Source organism: Netta rufina (assembly GCF_964035555.1).
Source record: "Netta rufina genome assembly, chromosome: 7".
Lineage (NCBI taxonomy): Eukaryota > Metazoa > Chordata > Aves > Anseriformes > Anatidae > Netta > Netta rufina.
Window position 1 is genome coordinate 32,390,873 of NC_140130.1, and position 12,716 is coordinate 32,403,588.

The 12,716-nt window shown below is 33.8% G+C and overlaps 1 protein-coding gene across 3 annotated transcripts in view; it reads left to right on the forward strand.

Annotated features, from left to right (window-relative positions):
* WDR11 (WD repeat domain 11) overlaps window positions 1-11,395 on the forward strand; it is a 41,809-nt gene extending 30,414 nt beyond the window's left edge. For all 3 annotated transcript variants that reach the window (XM_084289862.1, XM_084289863.1, XM_084289864.1), the window contains exons 20-29: window positions 189-297; window positions 1,577-1,639; window positions 2,615-2,680; window positions 3,436-3,607; window positions 3,932-4,027; window positions 5,202-5,367; window positions 6,226-6,323; window positions 7,248-7,393; window positions 8,259-8,338; window positions 9,245-11,395. In XM_084289862.1, coding sequence (XP_084145988.1) covers window positions 189-297; window positions 1,577-1,639; window positions 2,615-2,680; window positions 3,436-3,607; window positions 3,932-4,027; window positions 5,202-5,367; window positions 6,226-6,323; window positions 7,248-7,393; window positions 8,259-8,338; window positions 9,245-9,402 — 1,154 coding nt within the window. In that variant the 3' untranslated portion in view covers window positions 9,403-11,395. The remainder of the gene's footprint in view (window positions 1-188; window positions 298-1,576; window positions 1,640-2,614; window positions 2,681-3,435; window positions 3,608-3,931; window positions 4,028-5,201; window positions 5,368-6,225; window positions 6,324-7,247; window positions 7,394-8,258; window positions 8,339-9,244) is intronic.
* Window positions 11,396-12,716: the final 1,321 nt, after the last annotated feature.

Here is a 12,716-nt window from a genome sequence, read left to right on the forward strand (position 1 = left end):
TTTATGAAATGTTGTTGCTTGAGTGTAACAATAAGCTTTTATCTCTAGTAACCCATACTGTGGATATGACTGTGTGACTTACGATTTTCTTCTGGTGCTTACAAACAAGGTGGTACATTTTATGGTTACTGAACAGAGTATTATTGCATGTTAGCCATTTAACAATGAATCTTTTCCTTTTGTTTCAGAACCTGCATGGTGTCCCTATCTGCTTGTTCCAAGGGCTTCATTAGCTTTGAAGGCATTCTTGTTGCATCAGCCGTGGAATGAGAAATATTCTCTAGATGTTATGAACATGTAAGATGATGGTTTTTTTGAATCCTGCTCCCACATCTTTTATCACTGTTGTGCAAATAACTCTTGGGCAACCTTCCTCACTCTTTGGGATTGTCAGAAAGACAATAGATTTGCTTTAATAAATAGAAAAGGATTTAAGGTCAGCTGTTGTGTTTCTTTCAACATTCAGGAGCCCTTAGCTATTGAAAACTGATGTCTCCTTTACGGTATTGCCAATCTTCCATGGTTATTTACAGGTTATATTACTTCAGAGAACAGTGTGTTCTCTTCATGCAAGAAGTTAATTTAAGAATAGTTAGAGTTGCTTCCCAAAGTCTAATTGAAAGTGGCTTATCTGATGTGTAATGTAAAAGGTATGTCGTTACTTATAGTGAGCCATGTTTCACATCATAGTGGAAGCACCTTTCTTATCCTTTATTGCATTTGTTTACTGTTGGTTATTAGTGAAAAAAACCTGTAGCTGCAATAGTTGCGTAAGAATATGCTCAAAAGATTCTGCAAAACAAGACAAGCAATATATAAGAATTGCACTCAGCATAGGTAATAAACATAAAAGCTCAAATCAAATATTCACTTATTTGATACAAATAAATATGAATCATATAGCAAACAAGTATTTGACCATAACAGAATGGTAGGTCGTGGGACCAACAAAAATGAGCAAAAAGGAGGAGAAGGAGGAGTCAAATTTTTCCAAAATCTTAAGAAAAGGATACGTGGAAATTCATAATGCCTGCATGCGTTGCAGTGAGGATGAGATTAGTGCTAGAAGGGCTAACCAATTGCATGTGCTAAGATAACATACTTTGTAGAATAAGTAAAACAGAAGAGCAGGGATGAAGATAAGTCTGCAAACAAGGAATCAAAAACAGGAATAAGAAGTTTAAGGTGTAAAGGAGAGTTGCAGTACAAGAATGTAACTGCTGAGCCTTCAGTATTAGTTATAATCCTTCAGTATTAATATAAAAGAAGAAAGTGATTTAATAGTGGGCTTGATGTTGGCATATTCACTAGCGTCAAGGGTAATGAATAAAAGAAAAGGGGGGAAAGAAAAGATTGGTTGCACCAAGTGAAGTTGAAAGACAACAGTCTTCAATTACTATCATGAAACTAGTAACTAGACAATATTGCAAAAAGGCTTTCCTTAAAATTGTGCTGGATTGTTTCTATATATGTTCTTATGTTTTTTTGTCTAACAATAATGCACTTAGTTTACAAATTATACTGTGAGCTTGGTAGTAATAGAATTTTTTTTTTTTTTTTTTTTTTTGCAATCCAGAGATTATCCAGAGAATGAAAACGTCAAAAATCTGATTCAAGAGCAGCTGAATTCATTGTCAAAGTAAGAGCTTTCCTATTTTAGTAAATTCAGAGAAGGAAAAAAAAAAAAATGATTTTTTGCCTCTCTAAATGTAAGCTTTGAGTAATGACAAATTTTATTTTAAATAGCTAATTTTTATGTCAACAAATCACAAAAGGTGATGCTTTATTCATTTTATTGAGATTTTAAACATTTATTTTATCTTATTAAAAGAGAAGCCATAATACAGAAACAATTCCTTTTAATAGGTAAACTATCTCAAAGTAGTTTGTTAAATACTGACTCAACAGTCAAAATGTAGTGTTCTGAATATGTATTGTGATTGAAGTTAGTATTGATTTTTTAACATTAGCTTGTTGTAGTAGTGTTTGCCAACAAAAGATTTAGAGATACAGATTCATATTGATATGTAATTTGTAACTGGACTGTTAGTGGTTGTAGTTGGTTAGGCAATACTCTGTGATGTGTGGTCTTTTCTTGGTTGTTGCTCTTCTTATATAGAAAACAGATTTTGGCATTCCATTTAAGCTGAAAATTTTATTTGAAACTTTTCCATTTTCCTCTTTTTCTTTCATTTAGTAGGATGGACAAAAATAACTTAATGTATTTTTAGCCAATCTGAAAAATATATAGAAACCCCAAATTAATGCACTGCATAATTACATAATTATTTGTAATTAATTTTGTAATTTGTAGAATCAGTGAAGATTAAGTTACAGCTTTGTATACACCCTTGTGGTTGTTTCCATTATTGCAAGAATAAGGTGTTCCTGACAGACTCACTGTTGGTATTTAAACAGGTAAAGTGGCTTGCTGCTTGAGATTTCAGACATAATTGTTCTGATAGATACATTTTTTTCAGTTCACACAAGAACAGTTTGTTTTGTTTTGTTTTGTTTTAAAACAGATAGCATATATTATGTAATAAATTAAAAACAAAAATACACAAACTTGCACAGCATTTTACACATTACTTACATCTCTCTCTTTTTGCAGTGACATAAAGAAACTGTTGCTTGATCCAGATTTTACTCTTTTGCAAAGATGTCTCCTAGTTGCCAGGTAGCAGCTATACCAAATGTTTCTTAATAAAATCCTGATCCTATAAATGCATATGAATTTGTTAAAACTTAAGGTGTCAACTAATTCCAGGTTAACTCAGTGTAATTGCTGGAGTATTTTGTTACATGTGTGTTAGAGTATTTTTCAGGACTGAAATTGAAAATTTTACATTGCGGAGACCGTGTTTCATTTGCTTGTTGGATGTATCTTCAGTCAGTCTTCATCGTTCTTTCATAAATGCACTTCTTACATAAATGCTGTAATGTAACTTTATACTTGTACAATGACCCAAGGCATAATTTGGAACTTCTCAACACAGAATATTGTAAACAAAGAAGGGCCTATTTTTTAATTTGAAATGCATTTCTTCCGTGTCATTCTTCTGCCTGAACTGTAGCAAATTTTAGTCTGTCCATATTCAGAGATATTTTTTCAAACAATTATTAGTAACTATATTGTAGTTTAAGAAGGATATTAGTGATTAAATGTAAAATAATAATTAAAAAGAATCCACATATTTGTAAGCTAGACGTTCAGTGAGTTTATTTACTGTTGTAAATGTTTTTGGCCAACCTCTTACTTACGTAGCTTGCTGAATGTCATCGTATAATCTTTTCCTGTTGTTTTTACCACTGATAATGCAAAATACTTGTGCCCACAATAAGACATTCTTTGGAAAGAGATATTTTAAATTTATAACAAGTTTTATGTGAAAAATACAGACATATTTCTCATGCTGATTTCTATCTTTTCAGACTGTATGGAGATGAATCTGAACTGCATTTCTGGACCATTGCTGCCCACTATTTGCACAGCTTATCCCAGGAAAAACCTGCAAAACCAACAAATGCACCTATCCTTCAAGAACAGTTGGTTAATCCATTGGATATATGTTATGACATTCTATGTGAAAATCATTACTTCCAGGTATTTCAAGGAGTTAAAAGTAAACCAAAACCAAACCAACCCAAAATTTAATAAGAATGTGATAAGAATGATAAAGCCTCAGCATTGTGGCTTTCTTATTATCTTAGAGCTTTTCTTTGTACGTTTAACTTTATAATAAAACATACAACTCTGAATGAAATCACTCCCTATTATTTAAAAATAGAAAGTTCTTGGAACTTCTAAAGAACTTCCTTATTTTTTTAATTGCTCAGTTCTCTCTCTTCTGTTAATATTATCTTTTTATTAATATTATCTAATAATATGTTCTTCTGTTAATATTATTTATTTTTATTTTTCATGCAGAAATTCCAACTTGAAAGGGTAAATCTGCAGGAGGTGAAGAGATCGACATATGATCATACCAGGAAGTGTGCTGACCAACTTCTTCTCTTGGGCCAGGTTTGTGGGTAATATTTGAATTTTTTTTGTCCTTCTCTGTCCTTCTCTGTCTGTTTTATATACTTACCCTGCTCAGCTAAAGTTATGTTTGTTTCAACTGATGTGTCTTTACCCAATGCATAGTTTTTACTGTCTTAATGCATTACATTGCAGACGCAGTGTAACGACATGATATGTTTTAATGTTTGGTGGTACTTTCTTCTGACTGTACGATTTTCATGGGAACCCAATAAAAATCTTTCCTTGCACTTTGTGACTAGAAAAGAAAAATTGCATTTTGAGTTGCCCAGAAGTAACTAAATAATAACAGTTTTGTTGGTATAATTTAGTCTGCACTTAGTATGCTCATTTTAAGTAATACTGGGTGTGTCTAAGCTACTCACTGAATGGATGAGCCTGATATAAATAGGCTGAACTTAAACAACTACTATGCTGCTGCACGTTTGAGCACATCACCAAACATTATATGTAAAAGGTGGCAGAAATACTTAGTCTCTACTATCTGTAGATCATCCATAAATGCTACTGTATTTAATCACTGTGCCGGATTTTAATATGTATTTAATGTGGCTTTTCATTATTTCTGTAACTAAGCCATCGCTTTGACCTCACCAAATTGACCTCTCTAAAAGTTAGGCTCCTCATTATAATGAAGAGGCAGAGTGATTCATGTAATATATTAATTCTATTCAGAGGCAGTTATCTGTAGTTGGTGTAACAAGCCTCCCTGGTTCAGCTGTTTATGGAGAGGCAGCTACTGTAGCGTAGTTCCAAAATACGAGGTATTAAATCAACCTTTGAGATCCTGGCCAGTTTCTATATCTTTACAGGTATATTTCTTCTGCTTGTTTTAAGGGCTTCTCTTCATTTTATAACTTTGCAAAAGATTCTGTAAACAAGGAAATAATGTTCTGAATTAAACGCTTCTTTGGCCCCTAGTAGAATTTTTAGGCTGCCATTAAGCGTTATATTCATAATGAATGATTAAGTGCTGTCCTCCCTGAGGATGCTTTACTGAAATAGAACTGTAATCATTACTACTTTGGTATATATATCTGTAGTCTGTTTTTGAATAACCTTCATTGTTATTTGTTCCATGTCCTAAAAGGGGTAAAAGACTGTTTAAAAGTTAATATCTTGTGGTCAAAGCTGTTGTTTTTTTTTCTCTTGCCAGACTGACAGAGCAGTACAACTACTGTTAGAAACAAGTTCAGAGAATGCCCATTACTACTGCGATTCACTTAAAGCTTGCTTGGTAACCACTGTCACCTCATCAGGTCCATCTCAAAGCACCATTAAATTGGTAGCAACCAACATGATAGCTAATGGAAAGCTCTCAGGTAAAATGTGTGTTGAATTTTTTATTTGTTTGTATATTAGCAATTCTGATCATTATTAAGACCAGTAATGCAGCTGGGAGAGGAATAAGTCCTTTTGTATAATAGATCTTGTAAGCTGCATGTGTTATAGTATTTTCCTTATACAGCATTCAACACACAAAACGAGTACTAACTTGGTTATGAAGCTCAACTTCTTTTGATTAATTTTCATTGGCAATTGTTTTTCTGGAGTAATTATCAACTTTTTGTTTGCATGAGAAGAAGCTGAGCATGTGAAACTACATGTTTTCCACTCGCCTAAGTTAAAAATTATTTAAATTCAGTGTCTTAGTACTGAAGCTGAAATACAGGTTTAGTTTTCCTTCCAGTTCAGAACTTGTTTCTTGCAACTACAGATTAATTTTGCTTGATGTAAGAGATGGTCTCGATATGGTGATTGACCAAAAAAGATACTTTCTATTCTGTGGACAATTAACACTAAATGGTTAGAAATTACAGCATGGACAGCAGTAAGATAGAGGGTTATTTATGAAATTAGTCTGATTTATACAGATCATTATCGTTTTATGATGAGAAATCCAGTGAACAGCTTGTCATTTGTATTTAGAACAAAGGTAAATGAGTGTTTTGCAAAGTACTTCTAAGCTCTGCAGCCCAAGAAAAAGATGTGGTAACCAATACCCATGTTATATAGATAGTCAGGTGGTAGAATTTAGTTTTTCAACATCTTCGTATGCTAAGAAGGAATATAATAGAGATCCTTTTGCTGGGGATAAGGATCTCTATTACTGTGATCTGCCCGCACTATATAGTAACTCTTTTTTCCCCTTATTATATCGTCTATTTTCTATTTTCCAGAGGGTGTACAGTTACTGTGTCTAATAGATAAGGCTGCTGATGCTTGTCGCTACTTGCAAACGTATGGTGAATGGAATCGTGCAGCATGGCTTGCAAAGGTATGTAATTTCTCAACTTTGTGGTGTAGCATAAATGACCTGCCTAATATGTGTAGGTATGAAGGATGCTGAGGGTGTTCAGTTCTCCAAAGTTAAATCAATCTGAAATGATATCACCAGTTCTTTCTGTGTGCTAAGCTATAACAAGGCAATCCATTTAGCTAGCATTCACAGGTTCTTCAGCCTTTTGTGACAGGATTGGGGCCTAAAAATGGTGGGAATACAGTTTTCTTACTTTTTGACTTATGAAGCTGCATATAGGCACAGCAGCACAGAGTTCATTGTGAAAACCCATTCTGCAAAACTGCAAAAACCCATTCCTGGAAATGGATAAATAATTAGGCAATGATTTTGTGCTGAATTCGATGTAGCGTGTGTGCTGATTTTAAAGTTAACACCAACCACATACATTTGCACCAACTTTTGTTTTAGTATGTCAACCTTATTAAAGTAGAAATACCTAGACTTAACGTTAATACTCTACATTAAATTATGTAATGGACAGGAATCACGATGGATTATCTTTCCGTGTGCCTAAGAAAAGTTTCTGTTGTTTCTCCTGCAGAAAGTATGGAAAAAAACATTCTCAGATTTTCTAAATGAATGATTCCCATTCATAGGAAAAATAAAGAAGTTTTGTCCTTTACTCTTCAGTAGATAAAGATTCTTAACTTCTTAATACTTGAGGTTTTAGTAAAATCTTGTGGTAAAAAATTATGTTAATGACCTTTAAATGTCAGAGGACCTGAGTGGACTTTTTATATCTATATAATTTTTCTTTATTATATTTGCTCAAGAGATTAGTATACTTTTTAAAATAAAATCGGTAATTTAAGATGATTTTCCTTCTGCCCAGAGGACTGAAGAAAGTGAAACAAAGCTCTATTTAGCTCTATTCAAAATTGTCTTTTCCATTTGTTAAAGGTTCGTTTGAACTCAGAGGAGTGTGCTGATGTGTTGAAGCGTTGGGTAGATCACCTTTGCTCTCCACAAGTCAACCAGAAGTCCAAAGCCATTCTTGTCCTCTTGTCACTTGGATGCTTTACAAAAGTTGCAGAGATGTTGCACAGGTAAAGCTGAAACAAGACAATCTGTATTTTGTCTCGTCTAAATCTGATATTTGAGCATTTGTGACTCAAAAGTCACGGGGAAGAGAGAGAGTCTATAGTTTGATTTCTGACATTTGTTTCTATTTTAGTGTGTTTTTCTTTAATTAACTTTAACCTCAGCAGTGTGTCATTTCTGTGGGCTTGAACTGATCTTTCTTCTGCAATTTCAGGAAATACACTGGCATTTTAATTTACTGCAGACTTTAAGATTGCTGGCACCTTTTGACCAAGCAGTAACAATTTATAGTAGCTGTGATTATTTCTCAGTGAGTTGAGCCTCGATCTTTCAAAATTCTTACATCAAATGTCAGTTTCTTGAATGCAAGGAGGAAGGGGGTGTACAAGATTCTTGGTAAGAGAGCAGTGCCAGAGTAATGGGTGCAAGGGGAGCTCAAGTCAGTATATGGGAACAGTGTGGGTTGTTCTTACGTACTGCCCAGGAGCAGTGTAGCAGCATGAGAAAATGAGAAAAGCACTGAGAGGTATCATGATGTAGTGAACGCTTAAGGCACAAAAGTGCAAAGAGCAAGGTAGAACAATACTGGGAACTGAGAATAGTCTGTAATGGTGTATAGTAGTGTGTAATGTGGCAAAGGGGCAGTTAAATTTTTACAGATAATCCGTGGTGATTATCCCTGGTACTGATTATCCCTGGCGATGTTCAGAAACCCTGGTCAGCACTCAGTGCAGAAGAGACTTGCCACTCCAGAGCTATGTGCAAAGTTTTTGAAAGCCTGTGTGCAAGTTTTTTGATGCAGTGTCATGGAATATTTTTCCGTTTCCTTGTCCTAACAAATTATTATTTTATTTTTCTCCCATTTTACAGTATGAGGTACTTTGATAGAGCGGCTTTATTTGTTGAAGCTTGTCTGAAGTATGGGGCATTCGAAGTTAATGACGATACAAATATCCTTTTTCTGAAATCCTGTTTATGCATTTGTGTTCTTGCAGGCAATTTTATGTGAACTAATGTTAGATGAACTAATCTGCACAGGAATAGAAGGTCCTATTTTTGTTTTACAGGATGTGCACATGAAAGAATTTTGAGGAAATAAATGAAAATGAATCACTTGCATAAATCTGTAACACCTTTTCCTCCTGACGCTCTGTGAGGCCAGTGACACTGGAAAACAAACAAAAAGTAAAAAAGAAAAAAATTAACATAGGAGAGAAAAGAACAGATGATAAAATGATCTTTGCAGAAGTCAGACATTGTTACTTTAACCAAACCACTGATTTTACTATATAGTCTATCTTTTAAACACTAGCTCAGGAAAAAAAAAAATACCATATCTACGGTATTCTTCATTACAGTCTGCATTTCTAACCTGGTGTTCTGGAACTCTGAACATGTGCTCTACCATTTTTATTTAGGTATATCCAATAAATAATAACACTTATGTAGATTATACCTGATTTGTGTTTTATGGAGTCATCACTGATGTCAACTTGTAAATTAAAAAAGCTAATAAGTCATTTGGATAATGCCAGATGCATCTAATTAGTGACTACGAGTTAATGGTTTAATTTCTTTCACAATTTATGATGCATTACGGTAGTGCTTATGCTTATCTGAAATTTTTCTGTTTCAGTTTCTAGCACTTCATGCATTGTCTGATAAATACTAATATGCATTCAGTAGTAGAATTTAAAGCAACACTTTTGTCTGTATTTTTGCTGAGAAATATTGGATTCGCGCAATTAGCACTTTCATTTTGGGATTGCTAAGGGGTAAGTTTGAAAAAAAAAAAAAAAAAAAAAAAGAAAGTAATTTTATTTTTTCATGTTTGTTTTCCTTAATGCTTCATTTACATAAACTGATTCACGCTGTATATGCAGATTATGCCAGGAGCTTGAAGCTTCTGGGCTTTAAGCAAGGAGCCATTATCTTCGCCTCAAAAGCTGGAGAAGCTGGTAAAGATTTACTGATGGAGCTCAAACAGCCTAAAGAGGAAGTGACACAGGAGTAACAATTTTACCTTCACTGTTAAGAGGAAACTTCCTATCAAACTGGGTTCTCTATCAGGTTGATACTCCACTGTGTGAAAGTGAATTTTCCCTGGAATCGCTGTAATAGCTCACGTGTGTGATTTGAGCAAATGTTGTTAAATTTGTGTGGAGGCAAGATTAAGAACTGCTTTTTGTTTATTTTTAAATTGTCTTCATTTTCAAGAGAGGGGAAAATAAGGCTATGATAAACCTATACAAGAATATATTCAACTTCTTCAACTATAGTACAAATCAAACTTAAAAATATGCTGAAAGAGTTCTATACCTGTGTAAAAGTCTACTCCATTTACTTCTAAAAATCAAATCTTTATAATTCTTCACTACTGTTGTATTTATATGTATAAATAATTCAGTCTGTACTGTAAAAATATAAATATATTTAAAGAATAAAGATCACAAAACATGCTGTTCTTTACTGGAAAGTCATGGATTCTCAAATCCAATTTTTCTCTTTAAAATTGTTGTTGTTCTAAATGAGTTCATTCTGTTGTCATTTTCATAACTGGTTGGAATGGAATCTTTTAACAAGTTTATTTACAAAAGGCTCCTCACATTCCAAAAATTCATGAAACGTCCTTTTTTTTTTTTTTTTTTTTTTCCCAATTAAGTCATTGTTATGTTCTCTATTGTTCTGAAGTGTATGCTCCCTGCACACTTCAGGGATTAAGTTCTGCCTTGTCTTGACTGGTTAATGGGATCAAAGAATAGGAAAATAATCCTACCTCAAAAGCAGTAAGATGGGCTCCTGCATTCGGGAGGCTGCTGATGCTCTCTCCGCAGTTACTCTTTTATTTGCTGTTTGAATGTCTCATGAATTAACAGGCAGAAAAAGTATTGGATGAAGCCAGAATCACTGGATTTAAAATTACTTTTTATGGTAAACACATCTCATGGTCCAGATACTTAAGGATGCCACCGACAGCATCTCTCTTCAGTTTTGTGCCAGTATTTCAGCAGAAACAAAACATCTTCCCACAGTATTGTAATGTTTAAATGCTTTTTTTCTTTTTCTTTGTTGTTCTTTGTTGGATGTATCTCTTCTATTTATTGAGATTCCACAACTGAAGAATGTGTGCTAAAGTTAAATTGCACTTGCAAGTTGAAGGCTGTGGCATGTGAAAATTAGTCTTGGCTAAAAAAGCCAAGTCTTTAAATGAAGTTGTTGGAGCTACTGAAGTTTAGTAATGGTAGTGAAAAGAATCATATCCTGCAAAAGGTTTCCCCTTTAAATGCAATTCTAAGGCTTTTCTACTTAAACTAATAGCGTATTTGATTCTTCTCATGTTTAAATATTTGTAAAATGCATATTCTACCCTCCTTCCTAGAGGTGCACCAGCTTCATTACATCTCTTTAATTCTGTAAACGTTTTAAATCTAAAATGGGATTTCTGATGAAATTTAAAAGGTTAGGAATTTCAAGAATGACAGTTTTTATACAAATGTGAGTTTCATTGCTCTAAACGCAAAAGAAAATGTTTAAATCATAATATATCTTACATAGGTCCTACCACATCTTACATACATTATAAAGTGTCTTATCCACTTAAGTGTCTGAATAAGTCTCTTAAGACACTTACTCAGTGTCTTATTACTGACACCTGTGTAGTTACTCAAGCTTGATAAAATAAGTGTACAATTAAATTTGCCTTAAGTATTATCTTGTGAGCAACAGAGTTAATCCAAATTAACTGTCATTATCAGTGGGCTAAATATTGGCTCACGTTGAAAACTGCAACACTCCTCAATTCTTAATCTTGTTTTCAAGAGCAGTACGGAGGGACAAGGTCAGCGTAGAGTTAATGTAAGCACACCCAAACTTGTTCTTTGACAAATCGCATAGAGTCCCTTGTCAGTGGAACTCTGGAAAAAAAAAAATCTGCTTTAATACGTGCTCAGAGTTACGAATCTGATCTAACATTTTTAAAAGAAAAGCATTGCAAACGCCTTTTGATACTGAATGTTTCTATATACTTTTAAGTGTGAAGGTTGCAGAATAATGTGTTGAAACCTGTTGAAACCTTTGCAATGAAAATACAGCATAGAAGTGGTTGAAAAGTTTATTTAGATAATAGTGTAGTCACACAATAATAAAATATAAAAATAAAACCCCTTTGTAAATCTGTGTGTCTTTATTTAATACAAAAATGTTATCTGTTGCACTTGGATGCTGATTGTGTAATTGTTATTTGCCATCTGGACTGGAACAATGTTCAGGGCTAGTTTTAGTAGAGGAAGCGATCAACCTTTGTATTAGTCACACTTTCCATAGTAGTGCTTATGAGATGTTGGCTTTCAGTAGTACTAATTGCCAACCTTTACTAGTAAACAAAATACTAGTTTGGGCTAAATTAAAGCGGGATATCGTCTGTGCTCTCAAATCTTGAAAAGCATGGAAATAAGTGATTAAAGCAAAGTAATTCCTTTCTGCTTTCAAGCTATCCCACAGACTGCCAGTGCAAGACTCCCTTTGCAAAATATGAAATGCATTTAGCAGTGCTGAGATCCGTATCAATGAGCTCTTCTTTCACTTTTGTAGTTCAAGAAACTTTCCTTTTAGCTCTTAGGATGCTTTTGTCACATTGGCTTAGAAGTTTGGTTTTGTTTTTTTATTTGTTTTTAAAGTGCAGATAAACATTTGATGTATAATTGGGGTCGTACAAATAAAAAAGTTTCTAATAACTATGATTTTAACTCCCTAAATTTTTGAGAGTTTAACTCCCTAAAAACTTTGAGAGTTTTCCTTGAACAACTGTGAATAGTTCAAGAAGCAGGTAAAATTTATAACCTGTATTTTCAGGGTTTTGCATTTTGAAGCTTCTGCCAACGTTGAAGTCTTAATGCAGCCATAACGATGGAATCTGTATTTTACCATTCTTAGCAATGGAGAAACAGTAGAAGAAATGAGTTTCAAGTTGAAACTAAGAGATTGTTTACTCATCTCTTTGAACATGAGTCTTAAGTGAAATAACCTTGATTTTAAATTATGTGAGCAGATTGTTTGGTAGTTATTTTAAGATTCATTTGTGAAAGGACAGGACCTTTGTCCATAAGAAAGGAGCTTTTTGAACTACATCTTGGGTTGTCTAAATTGAGAAATTCTAGCTGGAGAACATCTTAGAGCATGACTAGTGGTGGTTACCCCTTTCATTATATTACATGAATCATTTTAGACTTGTATGACCAGTGAAAAAACGTGCATGTAATTGAACCTGCAGGTGTGAGAAATGCAGAAGCCTTCATCTGATGAAGCATTCTGAAATGTGCACATCAGCTG